Raw genomic sequence first — 25,317 nt, forward strand, 5'->3', positions numbered from 1 at the left:
AGGTGATCATTGACAACATAAGCAGCCGTCCACACATATCTATGTGTCACTTAGGGATGGAGGGACATTTGGGGAAACTGAGTGCATCAGTGTGTGAATGCTGTGGAGAGCCCACACACACCAAACAAGGCCATGGCATCCATGGGGCCAACACTGTCTACACAGCAGGTTGGGACCAGAGGAACACGTGACCTCGGTGGCACGCCATTGTGCTTGCTGTTTTTGGTCAGGTCTGAGCAAGTGTAGGTGTAGTCTGCAGTAAGGATCCAAGACAGCATGCGTTCACTCTCTAGCCGATGTTAGAGATAATACCACTCACCTGGATGATGGGACATGACTGGGCCCACAAGTGTCACCCCAGAGGAGCTGGGCCCTACTACCTAGAGCAGATCTCTCTGAGGGTCCTAGGCCTCCAGGAGATGTCCCTCATGATAGCTCTGCCACCTGTGCACAGCCACAGCCCCTCCAATCTCACTGCCACTGACCCTGGAGAGACTTACTCTTCAACATGCATGATCTGTCCTCACAGAGATGACCAGGAGAGATCTTGATGTTCATTATTGCTGAGCCTAGAGACCGTTCTGTATAAGTCTACAATTTTAAAAACTTCCAAGATCCTCCATGACAATGGCAGAAGTCAGTGGCACTACTGCAATGGGCTGAGCAGGGATGGCAGACAGGTCATTGGTGCCCGTGTGGAGTATCCATGCTGATGATGTCCCATGAGAAACAGTCACAGGCAGGCAGGCAGGCAGGCAGGCAGACACTGGCCCTGGATGCTCCAGAGACCCTGCTGACAGATCATGAAGGCTACAATAGTGTTCAACTTAAAGAAGAGATGCCATCCACTATAAGGATGCCTTTTCCAGGTAACACCCAATAGTATTCCCCATGGAAGGTGCCGCTGAAAGGTAATGGTGGCAGAATGCCTTGGGCAGCATGGTTGACTAATGCACACCGTGCCAGGGTAGCAGAGGAGACAGGGTAGTCATGGAGGCCTCTGAATCTCTTTTCCATTACTAAGATGAAATACTCAAGCCTAGGTAGTTTATAGAGGAAAAACATTTAGTTCCCACATCTGCTGACCCTTTCATCCTGAACTGACATGGGGTATCACAGCGCAAGGGGGCAGGATCACATATCTGTGCCTTCAGATGTCACTCCCTTTCCTCTCTGAACTACCTAGGCATCCTTCAGGATTGCCCCATCCTATTAAGTCATATCTACTCCCAATATGACCCCAAAGCCCTGCCTCTACCCACCATTCTCAAATGGGAAACAGTCAATCTCTGTAGACCATACAGTGGGAGTTAAATGCCGAGATGGTAACTCCAGGAGGCAAACTCCTAGCACCCTGTTGCAGATAGCATCTCTTTTGGCCCTTCCCCAGCCAGCCACCTGCTACCTTAGAAACCACTGATCAGGACTGGCTGGCATTCAGCTCAGGACAGTGGCCCCCTGGCTCAAGTTCCAGGGCAGCACCTGGCCCCTTCATGCCCCAGAGCAGCCAGGCCTTGGCAAGGATTCCCTCAGAGAAGGGGGACAGGAGAAGACTGGAATCTGCTCCCGATGGGAAGGATGTCCCGCCCAGGCTTACACTTGACTTTAGAGAATCCTGGACGTGAAATACACTGCATGAGGATGAACCTGCCTGCCGCGTACTCCGGAGAGCTTTGTGGCTCCTCGGCTGGCCTGCCTTGTCGTTGGGGTCCTCACAGAACTAATTCCATGACACCTCAGGTGCCCCAGAACCGTATCAGTCTCTCTGACCTTTGAGTCTGCAGGTGTCATTTCCCTGGAGCCAAAGCCCCGTCATGGGCCACCTTTCATTGTACTTTATATGAAACTGCCCCAAGCTAATTGGAAATGATACAAACACACGGCAGTTCAGCTAATGCCTTGGGGGAATTGGAGCTCATTAATTTTTCACAAATAAATACTTAAGAATAGTGTTGAGTACTGACAACTCAAAACTACCGAATGAAGCTGTGCTGTATAGAGATTGCACACAACTAACCCTGCACAAAGGTCACTTCAAATCCACGGAGAATGGGGGCTTGACTAGAGAGCACTTGTCCAATGTGCACAGGGTCCTGGGATTGATGTCCAGTACAGAAAAAAAGAAGAATAAAGCACTGTTTTTTATAGTTTGCTTGTGGGGTGTTCCACACACAGGCTTATGTGTTGAATACTCAGTCCCCAGCTGTCAGCATGTGCTTTGGAGGCTGTGAAACTGAGATGTGGTCCTCACTAGAAGAAGGTCTAAGACACCAGGAATGAGGACCGCAGAAGGCTTTAGTCCCGCCCTGGCTCTAGATCAGCCACTGTGTGAGAAGTTTGCCTGGAAGTGCCTGTTGCCAGGGTCCAACCCACTTAGCCAAGCCTTTCCGACCATGAGAAACTCTTGAGTCAAAACAAACCCTCCCTCCACTGGCCAGACAGGGTCAAGTAGCAGTGCAGAGGCCATGTGTGAGATGGATACTGAGCTGTGATGCCATGCCGCTCTAGACCTGTACAGACTGAGCACCCCAGGAGCCCGTGCAGGAGATGGTAACACTACTCAAGAGGTTCTAGAGGCAAGGGTAGAAGCAGAAGAACAGTGGGAATCTATATAAAAACAAATCTCCATCCGAGACTTTCAAATAAGAAAGTAAGAAAGTAGAGATTAGGGCACCCAAAAGGGAAACTTCAGGGTGGGAAGACAGCTCAGCTGAAAAGCACTTGCTGTACAAACACAGACACGCGAGTTTGCTGCCCGACACCCACATACACAGTGCACATTCGTAGCCCTCAATAACTGGTGGGAGCTCAGGTGAGACCCCTATCTCAGAAAATAAGGTACAGAGCAACTGAGGAAAACATCTAGCACTGTCTGAGCACTTCATGTATGTGCACGTGACACAAGGGCACACACACACAGACACACGCACTACTCTTGTGCATGCAAGTGTGTGTGCAGATATTCACATGCACACAAAGAAGTGGAAATCCACCCAAGATGACACCAGGAAATAACTCCAAGCTGAAGTTGCTGTGTAGCTGGCAGTATGAGCCCTCCAGCCTACTTGCTGATGAGCCCCTGGAAGCCCAGTCATACAGCCCTTATCCCACTGACAAGGAAGAGGACATGTCTTGATAAACGAGCACTAGGACAAAGGAGGAAGTGGTCTTTGGGCACCAGCAAGAAGATAGCATCTGCTTGAAGCAACCCACACACACATGCTGTAAACACAGAACTCAGACAAGGTGGTCACGCTTCTGGGATCAGAGCAGGAGAGTCTGGGATTTATGTATAGCACCTGTGACCAATGCAGGCGACCTGTCGCAATGGGCTATGACATGAGCCATGTGATATGGTTTGGTTTTGGCTTTTTCTTCATCATTGTGGCAAAATACACAACAGCTTAAGGAAAGAGGGTTCCTTTTAGCTTACAGTTTGGGGGTGTATAGTTCATTACGGGGACAAAAGTGTGGGTGAATTGTTTCATTTTGGTCATGGTCAGGAAGCAGAGAGTGATGAATGAAGGTACTAAGCTGGCTTCCCTACCCCCTTCTAAAACTCTTTGATTTGTATTTGTCTTTTCGTGTGTGCACGTCTGTGTACCACACAATTGCAGTGCCCACAGAGGCCAGCAAAGGAGTTGGAAGTCCTGGGACCGGAGTTGCAGATGGCTGTGAGCTGTCCTGTGGGAGCTAGGGATCAAGCTCAGGTCCTCTGGAAGCTCAGCCAGTGCTCTTAACTGCTGAGTCGTCTCTATAGCCCCCTTTCCTCATTTTATCCATTCTGGGCCCCACTATGCTCACCCATGAGGTCCACAGGCACACCTACCCAGATACACCCTCATGGACCCAACTCCCAGTGAGCTAATGATTGGCCCTCACAGGACACAGTGTGCATCAACGCAGGAGAGGGGTCTCCAGCAGAAGCAGTAACACGAGAGTTCTTCAACAGGTGTTTTCCAAATGTTTACAGGGCTAGAGGGATACAGACCTCCAACAGAGGCGCATTCTCAAGAGAGAAACGCTACGGTGGACCATGATGACAACCAACCAGAAAGGAAATCTAAAAGATGCTGGGGACTTGACTGAGGGCAAAGTCCACTCTGGGCAGCCCCTGCAGATAGATGATCCTGAGCAGAGCTTCAGGGCACTGGCTTGAATGACCCTGCCCAGGCCGCCAAAGCCAGCAGCTTCAACAGAATCTTTCCTCACCCAAGGCTGTCATCATATAGGAGGTAGAGCAGGGAACTTACAGGTGCCCTAGAATGTGCAACCAAGTCACCTCCCCCGAGTCGGCCTGCCTGACCCTTGGTACTGCCCAGCAGACACAGCAGCAGCTTCCCACTGCACCACCCAAGCCTCAGAAGTAGACATCCTCCAGATAACTTCATGACTTCCCAGCCTGCGACCTTTGCAAGCCTTCTCCACTAAGGAGTCTAGGACACAAAGAAGTGTTCTAGAGACAGCATTGGTCTACCTTCTGCCCTGTTCCGGGCTCCTCAGCAGACTAGCTTCATCACAGCTGACGTGGGCTAGCCTCTCCCTACTTCTAGTGCTAGCCATGTACTGCTTCCTGATTACCCCAGGGCTGTGCACACATGCAGCTTCCCCAGGAGAGAGCGTCTCAGCTTCGAACATTAATTAATGCTGTAACTCTGTGACCCCACATGACCAACTCTGTGACCTACATGATCAAGAGCTGCCTCAACTAGTTCAGTACCCTTGTGATGATTGCCTAGGATGGCTTACAAGGTGCCACTGACATCCATCAGCACCTCCACCCGAAACAGGGCCTGTTGAGTAACCAGAACAGCTGCGTAGTGACTGGGCAGGAGGGCAGGTACAACGCCTGGTCCAGTGCCCTCAGGTGCCAGTGGGCGATGGCTCAGAACTTCTACCACTGCCTTTACAGCAGTCCAGGCTGGTTCCTGCACCTGACCTGTGCGACAAGGTCTCTCAGTGTGGAGCTCCATCCAGGTCACTGGCCAGCTGAGGGGTCCCAAGCCCTTCTGTAAGGGTTCCGCAGCCTCCCAGTTCTGAGCAGCATTGGTTACCACAGGCATCTCCTTCAAATTTGGCTGCTTAGAAGTGACACCTTCTGTACCAGGTTGGTAGAGATGTAGCTTCCTGTCTCCCATGGTCTACAACCTCCTCATAATGCAATCCTTGACCCACTGGGATCCCAGCATAGAACAGTGGGGCCAGAAGCCAAACTAGTGCAGAGCCCCAATGCCCTGCGGGTCTCCTCAGCCACCAATGTCAGCAGGACTCAGCCTTCTTCCTGTGCTCACAGCTCCCCTGATGTGTGTGTGTGTGTGTGTGTGTGTGTGTGCACCTGAAGCAAAGTCTCCAAAATCAAAGCTCCAGTCATGATGGCCATGGTAGTAGTTGTACATTCAAAAACCCAGAATAATTATGTCCACAGACTAACACTACCCTAAAGATACCAGTAGCCATGTTCTAATCCTTGAAACTTGCCAGAATGTCATATTACATGGGCAAGAAGATCAGGGGTCACAGCGAAATTATCTTTATAATGAACTGCTCTGAATTATTTAAGTAGTATTAATGTTACCTAGAGTCACAGAAAGTGGAGTAGAGGCTGGAGAGGTGGGTCAGCTCTTAAGAGCATGTGCTGCTTTTGCAGAGGACCTGGTTTCGGTGGCTTCACAGCCATCTGTAAGTCTGGCTCTAGGGAATCCAGTGCCCTTTTCTGGCCTCCATGGGTATCAAGCATGCCTGCGCTGCACAGACATACACGCAGGCAAACCACCATATATATCAGAAAAACCGTAAGAGTGAAGTGGGGAGCCAGAGAAGAGGTAGCGGGGTAGCCATGGAATGTGAGATTGGCCTATTTGTAGGCCACCCCTGGCTTTGGAGAGGAAAGAGGGGCTGAGGCAAAGGCTGTCGGGGGGCGGCCGCACAATGCTATAGCGCAAGGATGAGCTCATTCAGCACATTCTGTTTCTAGAGTCTCCAGGAGGCAGCATCACCTTTCTGACGCCTCGGTGATGCAGTATGGGGCCTGTGTCTACAGACTCCATAGGCACCAGTTTTATCATATGAAGGTAAGCAGCCTGTGGTATTATATCAATAGTAGGAAACTGATAGACATCCTAGCAACAGACTATGAAAGTAGCATCATCACAGTCATCTCAATAGATGCAGAAAAAGCATTTGATGAAATTCAACATGTACTCATAATAAAAAAACAACCAAAAAACCTCTCCATAGTAGCCCGTGGGGGAACATGGAGACTTGGGATCCCAGCTGCTTAGGAAGCAGAGGCCTTCCCGGCTACAGAGAGTTCAGCCAAGGTCCACCAGAGTAACTTAGTGAGACCCTGCCTCCAAACTGTGAAAGGGCTGGGGTTGTAGCTCAGTGGTAGACTGTTTGCATAGCAAGGTCCTTGGAAAAGAGCCTAGATTTGGTCTCCAGTACTGGAAAATTAAGCATGGATGCCCTCTTGTAGAGTGGGTCTCAGATCCGACCAGGGAGCATGGCTACCCCCAAAATGGTGGTGCCACCATTTCACAGTGGGCCCATCTGTGCCCCCTGTACCGGGTGGCCTGCATAGCGGCCCCTGGCTCTTAGGAGCAAGCCGGCAGGGAGGAAGCAGTGGGGTCAGTTCCAGTTGGATTTCTTTATAGCTTGAATTCTGATGAGTGCCTAGAGAAATGGCAAGAGTTGAAAAATTTTGGGGACCTCTAGTGGGCTTCCTTGATCGATACCTTACCTGGCATTAGGCTTCTGTCAGTGACTCGTTGCCTCCAGGGTTGGCATTGTCTAGTGTTGAAGGGTGATCTACCTTCAAAATCTTATTTTTTTTTAAATTGGGTTAATGGCCAGTAAGTGCGCTGGCTAATTGTATGTCAACTGGACACAAGTTAAGAGTATCTGAGGGAAGGGAAGCTCAGTTGAGAAAATGAGAGCAGGCAAGCCTGCCGGAATGGATCCAGGTACCATGGGGTGCTCCCTTGTGGGGTGCTCCCTTTCTGGGTTGGAAAGAATGTAAGTGCTGGAAGACAGAGAAAGGCCCTGTGAAATGTCTTCTAAACACAGCACGACTGTGCCAATCAGCAGCTCACAGCATGCTGGGAGCCTTTAGAACAGAGAGAGGTTGGGGGGCCAGAAATAGCTGTGTAGGTTGGTCCCCTAATGTCCTTGGGTGTCTGTGCCACCATATCTCCTACAGGCCACACCCCCTTCTGTTTCAGCCATTTAAAAATTAAGGCCGGAAGTTTAAAGCAACCAATTGAAACTGCATGTAAACATACATGGGGAACAAAGAAGCTGAAATGTACAGAAGCCTTAACCCCAGAGCATTTGGGGCGCTAACCTTTGGAAGTGAACCTTCTAGAAGCCTAGGTGCCAGCACAATAAACTATCACCTGGAAGCTAAAGCCTCAGTATCCCGTCCTCTGCCCGAATGTCCCTGACAACAGCAGCTGTGCTCGTGCATGTTACCCCCAGCTGCTGTGGGCAGGGCAGGGGCTCAGGGCCCCACTATGCAGAACTCATCTTTTGGTAATATACTCTAGGAAAGAAGAGGGGCACAGCACCTGGTCCTGTAACCACTGGGGAGTGTGTCAGGCTTTGATGGCCCTAGACAAATTCTAGAGTACACTAGACAAAACTAGAGATTTGTAAGGAAGCGGGGATGACAAGGCAGAAGAGGGGCCAAGTAACCAGAATATATTATGTATATATAAAATAAATTTTCATATATATATATATATGAAGAAATTGCATATATATATATATAAGCATATATGAAAATCACCAGAGGAAAAATTATTAAAGAACTCAAAAGAACGTTGTTAACCCAATGAAGGGTACTTCAGAAGAAACTATAGTTAATACTATATTTTTTGTTAGCACCATATTTAATGAAAAACTTGTTTAATTCAGCATTGAGCAGGGGTGAATCAACACGTGAGGAAGAGCGGCGGAGTTAAAGGTGAGCCATATCTTCACAGGTGTTCACTGGTCAAAGGAAAATTCTAGCCAGTACAGAAGACTCTGATGGGATCAGAGCGACTGAGACCATGAGTCTCACGTGACATTTGACACCAGCTCTAGAAGTCCTACTTGGGGTTTTGGGCTTTTTAGACAGGGGCTCATTGGAACTCACTCTGTAGACCAGGCTAGCCTGAAACTCAGGTCTACCTCTGCTTCCCAAGTGCTGGGATTAAAGGCAGGAGACCACCATGCCCAGCTTTACAATTCCTTCTTAAAAACGCCAGTTTTAGCCAGTGTTTGACACCCTCTGTTTCAGTGGGAGCAGCTACGTCTTCTGCCTGTGGTCTGTTTCTGAATGCTTGCTTCTGGCTCTTCCCTTCCAGCTTCCCTTTCTCTGGCTCTCTTTTTTTCTTTGTCAGTACATCTACCCACCACTGCTCCAAAGCACTGCTTCTGAGGTGACAGTCCTGTGTTAGGGGATGGAGAGGCAGCGCAGAAGAGCATTGTGGGACAGGAAGACTAGCTCACGGTGCTGTTTCTATTCATGTCTTAAAAAAATAAACTGTTGGGGGCAGGGCAGGGGGAAAACACCCAGCTTGGAAAAGAAAAAAACGTGTCAGTTGTGGGTTTTGATGTCACTGCTTCCTGTGTAGCTAAAGGTAATAGAGACAGTCTGACAGCGATGATGCTGGCTTCTGGTGGATGCTCTTCCCCACGAAGTAAGCCAGCTTGTGTGCGTAGTGGCATGGAGCAGGGACTCGGATGATACCCTTCGGGAGGAAGGAAACAAAAGACTTTGGCTAAACCTTTCATCAACTCAAACAATGCAGGGGCTTTCTCCAAGTTTACATTTTCATAGATGGTTCAAAATTGCCGTTTTTAAAAACAAATGAATACTAATTTTGAAACACATGCACAGGGCTTACCGGCAGATTGTAGTACATGTGGCAGAGTCTGTAGGTCAAGCATTGAACCTGGTTGGGAGTCAGGCCGTTCGTGTCATAGATGACATTATAATGAGTGGGGGTGACGGTGCCACTGTTGGAAGTCTGACTCACAATATAGAAGTCATACCTGAGAGAGCAGAGGGCACAGACAGACATCAGCTCACTTTAGAAGTAAAGGAAAAGTTTGAATCGGAAGCTAAAGCGTTCAGCTTCTAAACTATGGGAGTCCACTTATGCCTTTAAGCTTAGAAATCCGTGTATCTGGTGAAACACAATTTGATGAAGAAAATTCATGAAGAGGAATGGGCAAGCTGCTGTTGACACAGTAATGCCCATGGGGTTACAGCTGATAAGAAAATGCCTTGGGGGGCTGGAGAGATGGCTCAGCGGTTAAGAGCATTGCCTGCTCTTCCAAAGGTCCTGAGTTCAATTCCCGGCAACCACATGGTGGCTCACAACCATCTGTAATAAGGTCTGGTGCCCTCTTCTGGCCTGCAGGCATACATGTAGAAAGAATATTGTATACATAATAAATAAATAAATATTAAAAAAAAAAAAGAAAATGCCTTGGGGTTAGGGACTGAGTGCAGGCCCACAGCACACACACTGGAAGAACACAAAACAAAAGCTGGGCATGCGTCAGAGGACATGTCTGAACCCGAGCACTGAGGAGATGGAGACAGGAGGATCCCTGGGGCTTTCTGGCCAGCCAAGTGCACTGAGAGACCCTGTGGCCAACAGTCAAGATGGAGAAAAATTCCCCACCAAATTAGTGTTCGGGCAAGCCAGTAAGCAGCACTCCGTGATCTCGGCATCTGCTCCTGCCCCCAGAGAGACACATACAGATACAGACACGACACACACCACCTGCTGATGCCTCAAAGCCAGCACATTTTCAAATGGGATGAAACACATCTCACCTATAATTTGATGTGGATGTGGAGACCAAGATTCTCACCGTTCCCTAAGATTATTCAGAATGTGCTCAAACTCCAAATGGCAGACACAGAGCTGCTACGGAGAGTCATGCTCTCCAACCACACGGATCCCGGGACCAAACTCATCAGGCTTGGTGACTAAGTGACTTTACCCATGGAACCATCTCATCTGACTGGCCCTCCATATCACATTTATCCATGATTTCAAACTGTCCATACATGCACAACTGTTGCTTCTAGATTAATAATTAAAATGGCTTGAGGGTCACATAAAAACTAACCACTATTTGGTAATAGACACAAAAATTGGATTAAAAAACTCAAGTGACCCCAAGACCAAACATGATTTCTCAAAGAATCCCCCAGTAAAGACTGCTTAAGCTGGAGTCATCAGGAGGGCACCTCAACTGAGAAAATGCCTCCATAAGATTGGGCTGTAGGCAAGCCTGTAGGGCTATTTCTTAATTGGTGATTGATGGGGAGGGCCTAGCCCATTGTGGTAGGTGCCACCCCTGGGCTGGTGGTCCTGGGTTCTATAAGAAAATAGCTTGAGCGAGCCAAGAGGAAGCAGTAAGCAGTTTCCCCTCCATGGCCTCTGCATCAGCTGCTGCCTCCAGGTTCCTGCCCTTCCTGTCCTGACTTCCTTTGGTGATGGAACAGCAACGTGGAAATGTAAACCAAATAAACCCTTTCCTCCCCAGCTTGCTTTTTGGTCATGGTGTTTTGTCAGAGCAATAGTAACACTGCTAGTTCAGATACATCAGAAATCAGCGGGGGTAGGGGAGAGCAAGGGGCAGGGAGTGGAGGAGCAGGGGGCAAAGTAAGAGCAGCTACTAAGTGAAGAATTGAATGAGTCTGCTGAAGTCAGTGCAGAGCTGGCTTACCACTCTTTCCTGGTCACTACTTGGTCAACAACAGTCCCTGAAGGCGGATTTGTAACTTTATCTCCATTTTCAACAAAAAACCTGGTGTTGATCCGTTTCTTCACCACGATGAATGTTAGCTTGATGCTTTAAAAAAGAGGACAAGGGTCATTCTGTGGGGAACATCATAGTTGAGGCCAAATCAGAGGGAGCTCAAGGCTGTGGGATCCCCTCCCCCACACAGTGGGGCTCCCACTCAGGCAGCAGCATCCACTCACAGTCCCCCACAGAGGGGAAAGGTTCCTTCCACACAACCTCAGGGGCATTTTGCAGCTGTCCTGGGCAACAGACCTCTCGGATGAGGACAGAGAACACAGCAGGGCAGGCTGTCTAGATCAGAGCAGGGAAATGCCTATGCATAGACAGCTATAATTGGAACAGAAACCAGCATGGTAGTGCAGGCCCGGGGTCCTACCCACTAGGGGGACCAAGGCAGGAGGATCTAAAGTTTGAGTATGAGGCTCTTGTGCCCAGTACTGCAAGATGAAGAGGAGGGAAGAAGGGAGGAAGGAGGGAAGGGAGAGAGAAGGAAGGATAGAGAGGAAGAAGGAGAGGGAAGAAGAGGAGAGGGAGGAAGGAGGAGGAGAGAAAGGAGGAAATAGAGGAGAAAATGGAGGAGGAGAGGGAGGAGGAGAGGAAGAAAGGTGAAAAAGGAAAAAGAATGAGAAGGAAAGAGGGTGGTGATGAAGGAGGAGACAATGACAGAGATGACCACAACATGAAAGGCAATAAGAGGGAAAATCTATGGAGGGACAAACAATCTTCTGGCTCCATGAAAAAAGCCAAAAAGCACGAGGGGCATTTGTTTTCTGCACTAAACCCACATTGTACCAAGTTCCTTTCACTGTGTTGGTTGCAGAACAGATTTTCCTCCAAATCCAAAGTATTCCCCATCTACTCACGGGGTTCATACCCACCTAGAGGTGAAGAACTTCTGGAACTGCCGAACCTCCTTTTCCAGCAGGGCCTGTAGCTGGCCATCCCCTACTCCATCCCGATATACCACCACGCTCTGGGGTTTCTGCTTTTCGTTTGCAACCCAGGAATTCAGGGCAGCTGAATGGGAGTGGGAGAAGGTACGTGAACACACTGCAACCAGGAGGGCCAACTTCTGTTACTCTAACACCTTCTAGATTGATCTTCTAAGAGCCTTAGCTTCCTGAAGTTTCACTATCTACAACCTCAGGATAGCCCAAGGTTTCTTAACATTTATCTCCCTGAAGTCCCGAGATAGACAAGTATAAGGCAGGGAGACTCTGCCCGGTGGGCTGATGGCCAGTGTCACTGGCCTGAGTCCACTGTAGTCACTGCTAGGTGGACAGACATCCCTGACCCCATTTTTACCCTATCATCTCCCCACAAATGATACACACAGGCTAGAGAGACAGCTCAGTCAGTAATGATATGAGTTTGGTCCCCATAACCCATATAAAACTGTCAGACATGATGGGGTGTGTTTGTAAATCCTAGAGCTGGGCAGGTGGAGAAGGACAGAGCCCTGGAGCTCCCTGGCCAGCCAGCCTACCCTAACCATGAGCTCCAGGTCAGTAACCGACCGTCCCCCAAAAGCCAAGTAGATGGTGCCTAAAGAATGACAGCCAAGATTGTCTTCTGGCCTTCATTGTATATATGCATGCCTTTGCATGCATGCCTTCATATGCACATGCGTGCACTCGCATGGAAATATTTTCAATCATAACCAGTGACCTGTGGGGACAGCATGCCCAATTGTCGAGAATGCCGGCAGGGAGTTAGGTTCACCAGCCTCCTCAGGCACTAACCTTGCAGACAGCTCTGCAGGTCATTGACAATCTCCTCTGCTGTATCCTGAAAGAGACACTGGGAGTGCCACCTGTTTACAGAGAAGTTGACCAATCAGAAACCTTATTTTGCCACTTGGATTCTGAATTAATTCACAACCACCTCTTCCCCAGTCAATATCACCATCAGAAACAAGATTCAGTGAAGGATTTTGTATGCTGTCTGGCCATTTGGTGGGCGGGAGTTGAACACACACATAGCTTGAAAACATTAACTGTGCCATAGGACAAAGCAGCTTGTCTCTCAATACCCACAGCCGCTGTGACAACTTCCGTAGCCATCAAGTCATCCATGGCTTTGCTTCTATTCCCTTCCTGGGAGTAAACACATCTGGCCCTGGGGTGTCACACGATAGATTTGTTTCTTATCAGTCACTTGATGAGTAACTAGTTCCTCAGGACAGAATCGACATTTCTGGTTTGACGTTTTTACTGCCATATTCCCTAAATCTGGACATAGGACAAGCTCAGAAACACCCATTCTGGGGCTGATGAGATGAGTATAGTTGGTCAAGTGCTTGCCATGAAAGGGCAAGGAACTGAGTTCAGGTCCCTAGTACCCACATAAGAAGCCAGGCATGATAAAACCTGCTTATAATCCAAGTGCTGGGGCAGTGGAGACAGGATGGTTCCTGGAGTTCACTGACCAGCCAACCTAGTCAATGAGCTCCAGGTTTAATGAGAGACACTGCTTCAAAAATAACATGAAGAGTAATGGAAGAAGACTGTCAACATCCAACCTCGACATTCATGAGTATGCATACACACATATATATGAACACATCCACTAAACACATCAACAACTACTCCCCCCCGCCCATAGCACATTATTTTCTGGTTCCAAAGATACCTCAGAACAAAAGAACATTATTGGTTTGAAATCAAGAACTATATAGCGCATGGCATCAGCCATGGGGGTGCCAACTTCCCACTCCTAAACAGATAGCAGGAGATCCTGCTCTCAGTTGACAGGTTTTATTGTTTGAAGCAATGATCATGTCACATGGCTAAAGTTGGTCTTGGACTGTCTACCTTCCTGCTTTGATCACCTGTGTATGGGTCTACAGGGCTATGCCAACAGACCTGGCACAGCTACTAGTGTTTCTGGTGGGTAGTAAAGAAAATAAAGGGATCCTTCCTGATAAAGGATTCCCTCTGCATGCTGTGAAAGTGTTTTATTTTCACTGGTTAATAAAGAAGTTAATTTGACCTACAACAGGGCAGAATAGAGCTAGGCGGGAAAACTAAACTGAATGCAAGGAGAAAGAAGGCAGAGTCAGGCAGATGCCATATAGCTACTGAAGGAGAAAGCTGCTGGAACCTTAGCAGTAGGACACAGCCTCATGGTGATACACAGATTAATAGAAACGGGTTAATTTAATATAAAAGCACTAGCTAGGAACACGCCTGAGCTGTTGGTCAGTGTTGTGATTAATATAGTTTCTGTGGATTTGGGTCTGGAGAGCTAGGAAACCAACCACAGTCTCCCATTTACAAATGGTACCCACTGTCTGGCATGGATCTACATAAGACCTTAAAAAAAAGAGGGCTTCTAGACTCACAAAAAATGGGGAGTCAATTGGGGTTTCTTGGCAGCCACACATTTTCAGATAGACTGTTTTCTGGTGGTGAGCAGAGGCATGGCTCCTTTAAGAAAAGGCTTCTGATTCAGCATTAGCAGCAAAAACTATGTGGTTCCTTTAAGAGACAGCTTTCTGGTTTGTGCTGGTGGCACAAATGGCTCTGGCTCTTTGGGGAGGTCCTGCTATGGAGCACTTGAATACAGACTGTGGGCAGCATGCTGCAAGTTACTTGGTAGCAGCATGGGCCAACTGCTTCCCAGAACTGAGTGGTGGTCCCAGAGCCGGCGGTGAACATACCACCTCCAAGTTGGACTGGGCAAAGCCAACAAGCAAAGTTGCAGCATTAGTCCTAGCCACTCTGCTTAGCATTCTTAGAAGCACTCCTGGTCAGAAAAGGATTTCAGATACTCAATAAAGACAGATGCAGACAAAACAAATCAAAAGACCTCTAAATGGGTCACATTGTTGGATAATGTACATGGCCTTAAGAGAGAGAGAAGAAAGAGTACAGTCAAACATTAAAGGAATAAAGATAATAAAATAAGGTAAAAAAAAAGCCAAGTAGAGATGGAAAATATGCAAAGAGTGTGGATTATGTATATTATTATATTTTCTTTGAATTTTGTGACTGTGAATGAGCTAACTACAGAGAGACATTTCATTGTACAGGCTGCTAAGTTAAACCAGAATATGCACATCCAAATTGGGGTCTAAGGATATGTTACTTTAGAAAAGATGTTCTGCTTTTGTTTTATCAGAGGATGGAAACTTGTGGATTCCTTCCAGGCTAATGTGGTCTGATGGGACAAGACCCCCAAAAGGTCTCCATGAACCCTAAAAATACTTTGCCCAACAAATAACAGGAAGGAGTTTGGAGAAAGCTATGCCCAAATTCCCAGAATGATTGCTCATAAACGTTTTCATTTAAAGGGGGATGTGATATAGAAATGAATACTTTGTATTAGTATGAATCTTGGTCTATTGATACATATTTAAGGTCAATTTTGTTACACTGTGTATATGTATTTCTGCTCCTGTTTAAAGTATTGTGTTTGCAGCTCATTTAAAAAATGTGGTATATAGTTAACAGATTAATGGATAGTCATCTATAATAAAACTTTTAATTATGTTAGGTTTTCTAGAAATATAGAGATATATTTCAGTTATATTAGTAATCTTCAACACTTCAAAGACCTACAGAATATGGCATTTAAACGATTTTATAGAACTTAGACTTTTCTCGGCAGTAAGTCATGCCTGCTTCCGGCAGCACCAATTGCTTCAGAGAAGTTGATGAGCATTGAAGAAACTCATGCAATTTGCCTTCAGTGTGACATTTGGGCTTCAGCTAGCTATTTGGGCAAGAAATTGCTCTTGGCTAGACTGCTTGATCATATGCTATATGAACTGGACATACAAGATGCACAGAAAAGTGACAGCTAAAGAAGTTCCCTAAAGAAGCTGGGACAGTTCTTCAGGGTTCCTGCTTCATGAGAGTCTGCCAGACATTCCGCAGGACACAGAAGAAAGTGACTGACAAACTGACAATATAGGCAAAACATTCTTTCAAATTTTCTGCTTCATGGAAAAGTCTGCCAGATATTATGGGCCTATAGGTTGAAGATGGATGCCCCAACATTATAGAACTTTGGGTGACTGTAGGAAGCAAAATGTCTCTGTCAATTCTAGAGTTTTGGAAGTTGCTTACAATGCACTTTCTGTTTAATTAGACAATATTATATTCTTCTGAGGTCTTTGATGGAGATGAAAACTAGATAATTATAATTATAGTGTTCCTTAGCTATGAAAACAAATTAGATATGAAGCTTTAGACACAAAGAAATATTGTAACTGTAATTCTTTCTTGATACCTGTTTTGTGTAATTTTACTATGTTAAAGTTAAAACCTTCCTTTTTATTTAGACAGCAAAGGGGAAATGAAGCGGTATTTGCCTCTGTATGCTATGAATATGTCTTTTGCCATTGGTTAATAAAGAAGCCACTTTGGTCTATGGCAGGGCAGAATAGAGCTAGGTGGGAAAACTAAACTGAATGCTGGGAGAAAGAAGGCGGAGTCAGGCAGATGCCATATAGTTGTCAAAGGAGAAAGACTCTGAACCTCACCAGTAGGCCACAGCCTCATGGTGATATACAGATTAATAGAAATGGGTTAATTTAAGATATAAGAACTAAGGCAGTGGTGGCACACACCTTTAGTCCCAGCTGAGGCAGGTGGATCTCTGAGTTCAAGGCCAGCCTGGTCTACAGGAGCTAGTTCCAGGACAGGCTCCAAAGCTACAGAGAAACCCCGTCTCAAAAAAAAAAAAAAACAGAAAAAAAAGGTAAGAAATAGCTAGGAACATGCCTGAGCCATTGGACAAACAGTGTGGTAATTAATATGGTTCTGTGTGATTATTTGGGTTCGGGCTGCCAGGAAACATGAGTGCAGTCTCCAGTCACACCATCCAGAGGGCGAGCTGGGAAGGTCAATCTGGCTAGAGCAGTGGTTTCCAGCCTGGGGTCATGATACCATGAGGAGGCAGACAGCCCTTTCACAGGGACCACATATCCCATATCCTGCATCTCAGATATTTACATTATGATATCAAGCAAAACTGCAGTTATGAAATAGCAATGAAAATAATTTTATGGTTGGGGGTTACTACAACATGAGGAACTGTGTTAGAGGGTTGCAGTGTTATGAGGGTCTAGAGAGAGGAGCCCGTTCCTCCTTCCTAAGCTCCTGGAGGCTGCTAGCACAAAGTCTGCCTCTGGGGCTCACTCACGTGGTTAAGTCTTCCGTGGTGCTGGCCACGAGTGCTGCAACCGACTTCTGCCGGCTCACAATGTCATGGAAACAATCAATTCCAATGAACATCGTCTTCTCCATCTTGATTTTTAGTTTTTGTACAAGAGATAGTAAGTTGGGTTAGAACAAAACAAGAAAAAGCTAAAACTAAATGAAAGGGTAGACACTTGAGTTTCACTACAAATATGTTAACTCAGGAGACAAAACCTTACATACGCCCATGTCCACCTTCCAGAGACAGGACCCTGCATATGCCCGTGCCCACCTTCCAGAGACAGGACCCTGCATACGCCTGTGCCCACCTTCCAGAGACAGAACTCTACATACCCCTGTGTCCACCTTCCAGAGACAGGACCCTGCATACGCCTGTGCCCACCTTCCAGAGACAGAACTCTACATACCCCTGTGTCCACCTTCCAGAGGGCACCTCCCATCTTGCAGTTCATCTGCTGAGCGATCTTGGTGACTATAGTAGTGAGATTCCTTTCATTATTCAGGGTCGATGCTACAACACACTGGCTGGGGACTGGCTTCTCAACGCACAGAAATGTTTTTATCTCCTCGTATCTTTGCTTTCCGTTGTCAGGCAGCACACACACCACCTGGAGAAAGATGGAAGCACCTCCACAGTGGCACAGTGGCATGAAAGGGAAAACCGTCTCCAGGTGGAGACCACTCAAGGGAGGTTGTGGATTAAGTCAGCATTGTCTCTAGGCAGGAGGACTATCTAGAATTACAGCGTGAAGCACACTGCTACCTCTAACTCCAACCCCAACTCCCATGAAGGCATGGGGAAGAAGACGGGCCAATTTGGTTGTGTGGGTCCATGGCTTTAAAAAAAATAATCATAAAACTTTTATTCTGATTATCCAATGTCTAAGAATTCACCATGGCATTATTTTTATTTCAAGGTGGGATGAAGAAGCCAGATCATTTCACCAGGTTCCCCAAGACCACTCATGTGTGGGGTACACACCTTCATTTTCTCCATTAATTCTTCCAGCGACCCACTGAGATAGGCACTATTACTTCAGTTACCACTTAGCAAGTGAACTTGGGGGTTGCAGATACCCCATGACTTACAAGGTGTCAAAAGTCTGTTAAGGAAAATGATTTCTATGTGCCTGTCTATGAATCTGCGGGAAAATCATGGGCATAGTATTTTATTCTTTAAACATATTTGTTTTAATTTATGTGTGTGCTTGTTCATATGTAAACATACTCATATACAACCGCCTGTAACTCCAGTTCTAGTCAGCAGCCCTCTTCCAACCTCCATGGGTGACTGCACTAACATAGACATGCCCGCATACAAACATACACAGGACACATAACATGCCCCCCACAGACACACACAGGACACACCATGCCCCCCACAGACACACACAGGACACACCGTGCCCCCCACAGACACACACACAGGACACACCGTGCCCCCCCCCACACACAGGACACACCGTGCCCCCCCCCACACACAGGACACACCGTGCCCCCCACAGACACACACAGGACACACCATGCCCCCCACAGACACACACAACACCCAACGTGCCCCCCACAGACACACACAACACCCAACGTGCCCCCCACTGACACACACACAGGACACACCGTGCCCCCCACCGACACACACACAGGACACACCGTGCCCCCCACAGACACACACAGGACACACTGTGCCCCCCACCGACACATACACATGACACCCAACGTGCCCCCCACAGACACATACATGACACCCAACGTGCCCCCCACCGACACACACACAACACCCAACGTGCCCCCCACTGACACACACACAACACCCAACGTGCCCCCCACTGACACACACACAACACCCAACGTGCCCCCCACGACACACATGACACACAACGTGCCCCCCACCGACACACACGACACCCAACGTGCCCCCCACAACACACATGACACACAACGTGCCCCCCACCGACACACACACAACACACAACGTGCCCCCCACGACTCACATGACACACAACGTGCCCCCCACCGACACACACACGACACACAACATGCCCCCCACCGACATACACGACACACAACGTGCCCCCCACAACACACAAGACACACGAACACACACGACACATAACATACCCACACACAGACACACTTATGACATAGTTTAACATAATTAAATAAAATACATGCAACTGCCACTTTTAGAACAGTCCCTGGATGTGAATCAGCTCCTCACCATTTGAGTATCTTGTGAAACATGTTTCTGTAATGCTTGCCTAAAGGAGCCAGGATCCTCATTGACTTGGTGCCTGGAAAACAAACATACCATCCTGTTTAGAAGGTGAACAGAGAAGTGCTTCAACCATGCAAGAAAGAGAAAACCAGACACATAAAATGCCAAGGTAGGCATTTCAGCACAACTCTTAAAAAGGGAGTTGGGGTGGCAGGGTTTCTCCGTGGTTAAAGGTATTTGGTGACAACCTAATGGCCAGAGTTCAGTCCTTGTCCCCTACATACTAAAGGAGGACTAAAGCCAGCTCCTGCCAGCTTGCATGTGTGCTCTGCCCTGCCCCAAAATGAAATACATGGATGAATAAATGTAATAAAAATATTTTAAGAAATCAAAATAAAAACATGTCAGGATCACCAGCTTGTAAGTGTAACAATGGAGGGGCTAACCTGAGTTAGACAGGTGACACAGAGCATCCTCCGACTCAACTGAGGAATGCTCCCAGGCACAGCGAGGGACACATACTTGGCGGCTCATTTGAGGTCCCTGTGAGTTCAAACTCTAGACCCTACACTGGGAAGTCTAGAAAATGAGTCAATGCCCTAATCAGAACTATCAGAGGGGACTCCCTGTGTCTGCAGGGGGTGGGGGCAAGAGGGTCACTCTGAAACACCCAGTCCAAGGCAGTCTTGCCTAATACAGTGTCTCCGCCTGACCCCACCCCTCCCCGGTTGCACTGTGCTCAGGAGAGACCAACTCGTCCTGAGGGAAAAGGCGCCCTGGTGCTGGCCTGGCTGGGCTAGCCTTTGCAGTGTGTCCGCGTGCGCTCCAACCACCTAGCTGCTTCACAGCCCTCGCCCATTCGGAGCTACTAAATCCCATGCCTTCCGTGGCACCTCACATGCACAGACCACAGATCCGGGTTGACGGGTGATGATTGGAAGACTTAGACATGCTTCATTTTGAGCAGATTTTAGGAAGTTTTATCAAGAGGATGGGTGATTCCTGGGAGTGGTGTGGTATTAGAGGTAAAGGCTGGGAGACGCTCTGTGAATACAGAGGAAAGGACCAAGAGCCAAGGAACACAGGCAGCCTCCAGAAACTGACCAGAGGAAAGATGCTCAGCTATATCAGATGCTTGATTTAAGGTGGGAAAAAGCAAACAAAACAAAACAGAGACAGAAACAAACTCCCTTGGGACGTCTGAACAAGAATAAAATGTGTGTGCAACTTTAGCAACTACATATGTGACATTTGTCACAGCAGCCAGGGGGTGCTACTAACAAAAAGACATCACCAAATGAGGGGCCAGCCAGAGGGCTCAGTAATGAGGGCCTTGTGACCTGAGCGCTCTCCAGGACCACGACGTGGAAGGAGAGAACCGACCCCCTCAGGCAGTCCCCTCTGCTCTGTTGCTGTGTGCTATGGCTTGCATGTATGCGATTAACAAAACTAAAACAAAACTCAAGGTCTCCCTATATCCCTAGCTGTCCTGGAACTCACTATGTAGATCAGGTTGGCCTTGAACTTACAGAGATCTGCCTGCCTCTGCTTCCCAAGTGCTGAGAGTAAAGACGTGGACTACCATGCCTGGTACAAGATGTCTATGTGTGTGTGTATATACGTGTGTGTGTGGTGTACATGTGTGTGTGGTGTACGTGTGTGTGTGGTGTATGTCCGTGCGCATATGTACACGCTATGTGTGCATATGTGCATATGTGTGTGTGGTGTACGTGTGTGTGTGGTGTACGTGTGTGTGTGGTGTACGTGTGTGTGTGGTGTACGTGTGTGTGGTATACATGTGTGTGGTGTATGTCCGTGCACATATGTGCTCGCTATGTGCGCATATGTGTATATGTGTGTGTGGTGTGTGTGTGTGGTGTGTGTATGTGTGTGGTGTACATATGTGTGTGTGGTGTACATATGTGTGTGTGGTGTACATGTGTGTGTGGTGTACATATGTGTGTGTGGTGTATGTCCGTGTGCATATATGCATGTTATGTGCGCATATGTGCATATGGTGCATGTGTATATGTGTGTATGTATGTGTGTGGTGTATGTGTGTGTGGCATGTGTATATGTGTGTATATGTGTGTGTGATGTGTGTGTATGTGTGTGTGTACCTGTGTCTGTGTTATAAGGTGGGGGCCTGAGGTGCCTACAGAGGTCAGCAGAGGGCATCAGATTCCCTGGAACTGGAGTTCCAGGCAGCAGTGATTCTCCGTGGCATGGGTGCTAAGAACAGAAGTCCGGTACTCCTAAGAGCAGCCAAGTCATCTCTCTAGCTCCATTCCCCACAACCAACAGAAAGTTATTTTTAATCACTATATGAAATAACAATTGCTTGTCTTTTTCAAATAAAAATCATTTTTTTACTGAAACAGTTTTACATTCTCTTTTGATGGATACCTTGCTCATCCTGGATATAGTGGCCTTGGACCTTCCCCGAAGCAATGTCCCTTACCCTGAGGTGTGGATGGGGGTGGGGTGGGGGAGGGTAAGTGGAGGGAATGGGAGGAGGGGAAGGAGTAGGAACTGGGATTGGTATGTATAATGAAAAAAGATATGTTTAAATTTTTTATTTTTTCAAAAAAAATCTATTATAAGGTTTCTTTCTGGGTTGAAAAAAATTGAAATAAGCTTTTTTTTTGTTTAAGAGAACACGATTCCTACAAAGTAATAATTCTTGCAATTTGGCTTCCCAAGGGTAACCAGCTGGTTCAGACTAGGACATACTTGGTCCCTGCTTACCTTGCTGCCCGGGACATTTTTATATTCATTTCTTCAGTGACCTTGTCGAGCGTGCTCACTAGCCGGTTGACCTGGGAGGAGCAGCTCCTGGTGTGCAGGACCACCCAGCGATCTAAGGACTTTGCTCTATGTAAGGCTATGTTCTTCGAGTTCCTTAGCCAGTTCTGTAGGTGTGGTTTGACTGTGTACTGGAAAGGAATATTCAAGACATAGAAAACACACGGTTTGACAGGTTGGCGTCATCGGTTCCTTCCTGCAGTGTGACCTTTCTGCTGCCTACGAATTTGTGAGTATGTCCATCTTTTCTCCTTATGAAACTGAAAGCCAAGGCTGCCCGGAGCTGCAGGACTCCCCACCTTGGCCTTGGGACTCTCTTCTCAAATATGGAGTAAATTTGGTATTTAAGATACAGGTGAGGGAAACTGGGCCTCTAACCACAGTTGGTGAGAGAAGCAGATGGCGCTAACCTCCTACATAGACAAACCGAAGTCTGGTGCAGACTGGCAGATGAGACCAACCTGCCTCGGCATCTCTCTACTCTAACTAATCAAAACTATTCGCTCTGCCTAGCTTCCATTCTGACCTGTTACACTTCTGACCCATACTGATGCCCTGGGGCTCCGCCAAGCCATCCTGGCCCAGGGAGCAGCCCAAACACAGGAACTTCTATCCCCAGCAGCAAATGCCCACAATTCTCTTAAAGATGGAGTTCAGAGCTTGCTTCGGTACTAAGCATGGCAGATGTCTCCTATCAAACATTCGTCCCCTCACACAATGAGGTCATCTTGAGGGGTAAAAAGCGACAATTGTGGTTATTAATGGGTTTTGAGCTGAAGGTGCTATGGCCAACTCCAACCTGCTTACCGATCGGGCACCTTGGAAAAGCTTTACTGAGCTCAGAACTCTTCCTGGCACAGACAGACTGTTGCCATCAAACGTCACCTTCCACTGCAGGAACTCATTTTTTATGTTCTGATTTCTGAAAAACAAGCAAGAAAATAACTTGAATCCAAGGTCTTACTCTACACTATGATGCCACAGACAAAACTCTGAGGGTGATGTCTTTTCCTCTTGGGCCTGTGCACTCACTTCTGGGCCAGTCTCCCCTTGTTGGAAGCTAACACTTGAGTGTCAGGAAGATGAAGCTGTTCTGCCCACAAAGGACCACGTCTATAATCATTGTTATGTATTATATATGTATGCATATATATGAGAGCTCACCCATGTATCTACATGTAGATTCTAGAACAATGGGGGATCTTCCTCTATATATAGCTCTCCACTTTAGTTTTGAGGCAAGGTCTCCCACTGTGCCTAGACCTCACCCACTTGAGTGAGATTGACTGGCCAACAAGCCCCTGGGATAGCAGGTAAATGCCTGGCTTTTCATGCAAGCTATAAACTCAGGTCCTCATGCTTCCGCAGTAGGCAGCTCACCCAAAAAGCCATCTGTCCAGCTGTTTTGAGGCAGAATCTCTTTATGCTGCCCAAACTGGCCACACAAGTTTGTAAGTTCCGTCTCAGTCTCCAGTATGCTGGGATTTCAGACCCAAATTTCTATCCCTGGCTTATGATTGTCATTGTTTTAGCAGAAGGATCATAGGTGTCAAAAGGCTACACCCAGGTCTCAACCTGCGTACAATGCCACATACAGGTACGCAGACAGCAACCAAGAAAGGTACTTACGTCTGAATGTCCTTCATGAAATTGTTCAGTGTGATCCTCCGATTCACTGGGCTCATTCTCATTCTGTCAGTCAGCTGCGCCATTAGGCTATGGTTTTCAGATACAGCACGTGCTAGACCTTTGGAAAATGCAAGAAGCTACAGCATACAGGTGAGGGTCAACTGGTCCTAGAGAAAATGCAGAATAACCAATTGCCTCAAAGGATGCAATTCCAGGTCAGAGTACTGGGAAAGCCTGAGTTTCTGCACCTGATGTTTAAAGAAGGGCTAACTTCCACAGAGCCATGTAGGTCATACCTGTCAGGTAACACAGCTGAGGGACCAGGAAGATAGGCTCATGAGGTGTAGACATCTGGCCCTTCTTCCACTTGCCCAAGCTCATCAAGAGTGGCTGATCCGGCTGAGTTATGATGGTCTTGTATCGCTGCTCCGTGGAGGCGAGAAAGACAAGAGGTCAACACAACTCCAGTAACTTCCCAGGAAGGGAAGCATGGGTCACACAAGACACAGAGACACCACACCCACTATTTCCCTAAAAATGTGTGGAGAATTTTTCTGTCTACATGGGTGTGGTAAGACCCCAGCCTTTACAAGCACCTGTGGCCAAAGGGAAGGGCTCCATAAAACACACCATCAAAACTATGTGTGGAGATGGATGACAAACTCTTGTGTGGTGTCTGTGTGCATGCACATGTGCGCACATGCAAGCAACGTGTCTGATATATGTGTTTGTGGTGTATGCATGTATGTGTGAGAGTGTACTTGTATTGTGCAATGTGTCTGTAGCTGTGGGGTATGTATGTGCTAGTATGTTTGCCTGTGTATGCTTGTAAAGGTGTAATGTGTTCGTGATATATCTGTGTTTGTGGTATATGCATGTATGTGCATAAATATGAGCTAGTGTGCTTGCCTGTGTGTGTGTGAGGTGTGGGAAGTCCTGTATGTGTTTGCTTTTGTTGATTAATGAATAAAGAAGCTGGCTTGGCCTGTGATAGGGCAGAGTAGAGCTAGGCAGGGAAAACTATACTGAATGCTGGGAGAAAGAAGGCAGAGTCATGAGACGCCATGGAGCCGCCAGAGGAGAAAGATGCACGTTGCCAGCAGGAACCTTGGCAGTAGGCCATGAGCCTCATGGTAAAATCTAAAATAATAGAAATGGGTTAATTTAAGAGATAAGAGTGAGCTAGAAATATGCATAAGCCAATAGGCCAAACAGTGTTGTAGTTAATACAGTTTCTGTGTGGTTGTTTCAGTTCTGGGCAGCTGGAAACAAACAAGTGACCTCCTTACAACAGAATGGTGCACCAGCATGGTCGATTAGATCCATGTAAAATCTGAGAAAGCATTAAAAGGACACAGGAAAGAAAACAGTTTAACACAGCTTCTTGCTCTGCTTGCTGGCAGCATGCCACAGCTCCTTTGAGAAAGGTCTTCCTGGTTAAGCGATTGAAAAAAAAAAACAATTGAAACGGTCACTTCTTGGGCTATACTGCCAGTACGAACTCTGACTCTTTTGGAAAGTCTGGCTATGGAGTATTTAAATGGAGTTTATGAACAGAGTGCTACAACTTGTTTAATGGCAACACAGACCTGCTGTGACCTAACCTTGGATCTGGGCAAATAGAATAGCTCTCAGAGGCAATGAACGGATCCCCCTCCGCCATGTTGGACTGGGCAGAGCCAAAAAGCA

The 25,317-nt window shown here is 47.2% G+C and overlaps 1 protein-coding gene across 1 annotated transcript in view; it reads right to left on the reverse strand.

Moving 5' to 3' along the window:
• Window positions 1-8,618: 8,618 nt before the first annotated feature.
• Window positions 8,619-25,317, reverse strand: part of Piwil3 (piwi like RNA-mediated gene silencing 3) — a 32,391-nt gene continuing 15,692 nt past the window's right edge. The window contains exons 8-19 of the mRNA XM_041648668.1: window positions 23,925-24,051; window positions 23,629-23,746; window positions 22,807-22,921; window positions 21,943-22,130; window positions 19,288-19,291; window positions 17,378-17,587; window positions 16,963-17,057; window positions 12,555-12,625; window positions 11,691-11,829; window positions 10,735-10,860; window positions 8,892-9,039; window positions 8,619-8,735 (exon numbers count right to left, since the gene is read on the reverse strand). Coding sequence (XP_041504602.1) covers window positions 8,619-8,735; window positions 8,892-9,039; window positions 10,735-10,860; window positions 11,691-11,829; window positions 12,555-12,625; window positions 16,963-17,057; window positions 17,378-17,587; window positions 19,288-19,291; window positions 21,943-22,130; window positions 22,807-22,921; window positions 23,629-23,746; window positions 23,925-24,051 — 1,458 coding nt within the window. The remainder of the gene's footprint in view (window positions 8,736-8,891; window positions 9,040-10,734; window positions 10,861-11,690; window positions 11,830-12,554; window positions 12,626-16,962; window positions 17,058-17,377; window positions 17,588-19,287; window positions 19,292-21,942; window positions 22,131-22,806; window positions 22,922-23,628; window positions 23,747-23,924; window positions 24,052-25,317) is intronic.

Source organism: Microtus oregoni, unplaced genomic scaffold, assembly GCF_018167655.1.
Source record: "Microtus oregoni isolate MIOR12 unplaced genomic scaffold, Mior012 000003F_ref0000135, whole genome shotgun sequence".
NCBI classification, from domain to species: domain Eukaryota; kingdom Metazoa; phylum Chordata; class Mammalia; order Rodentia; family Cricetidae; genus Microtus; species Microtus oregoni.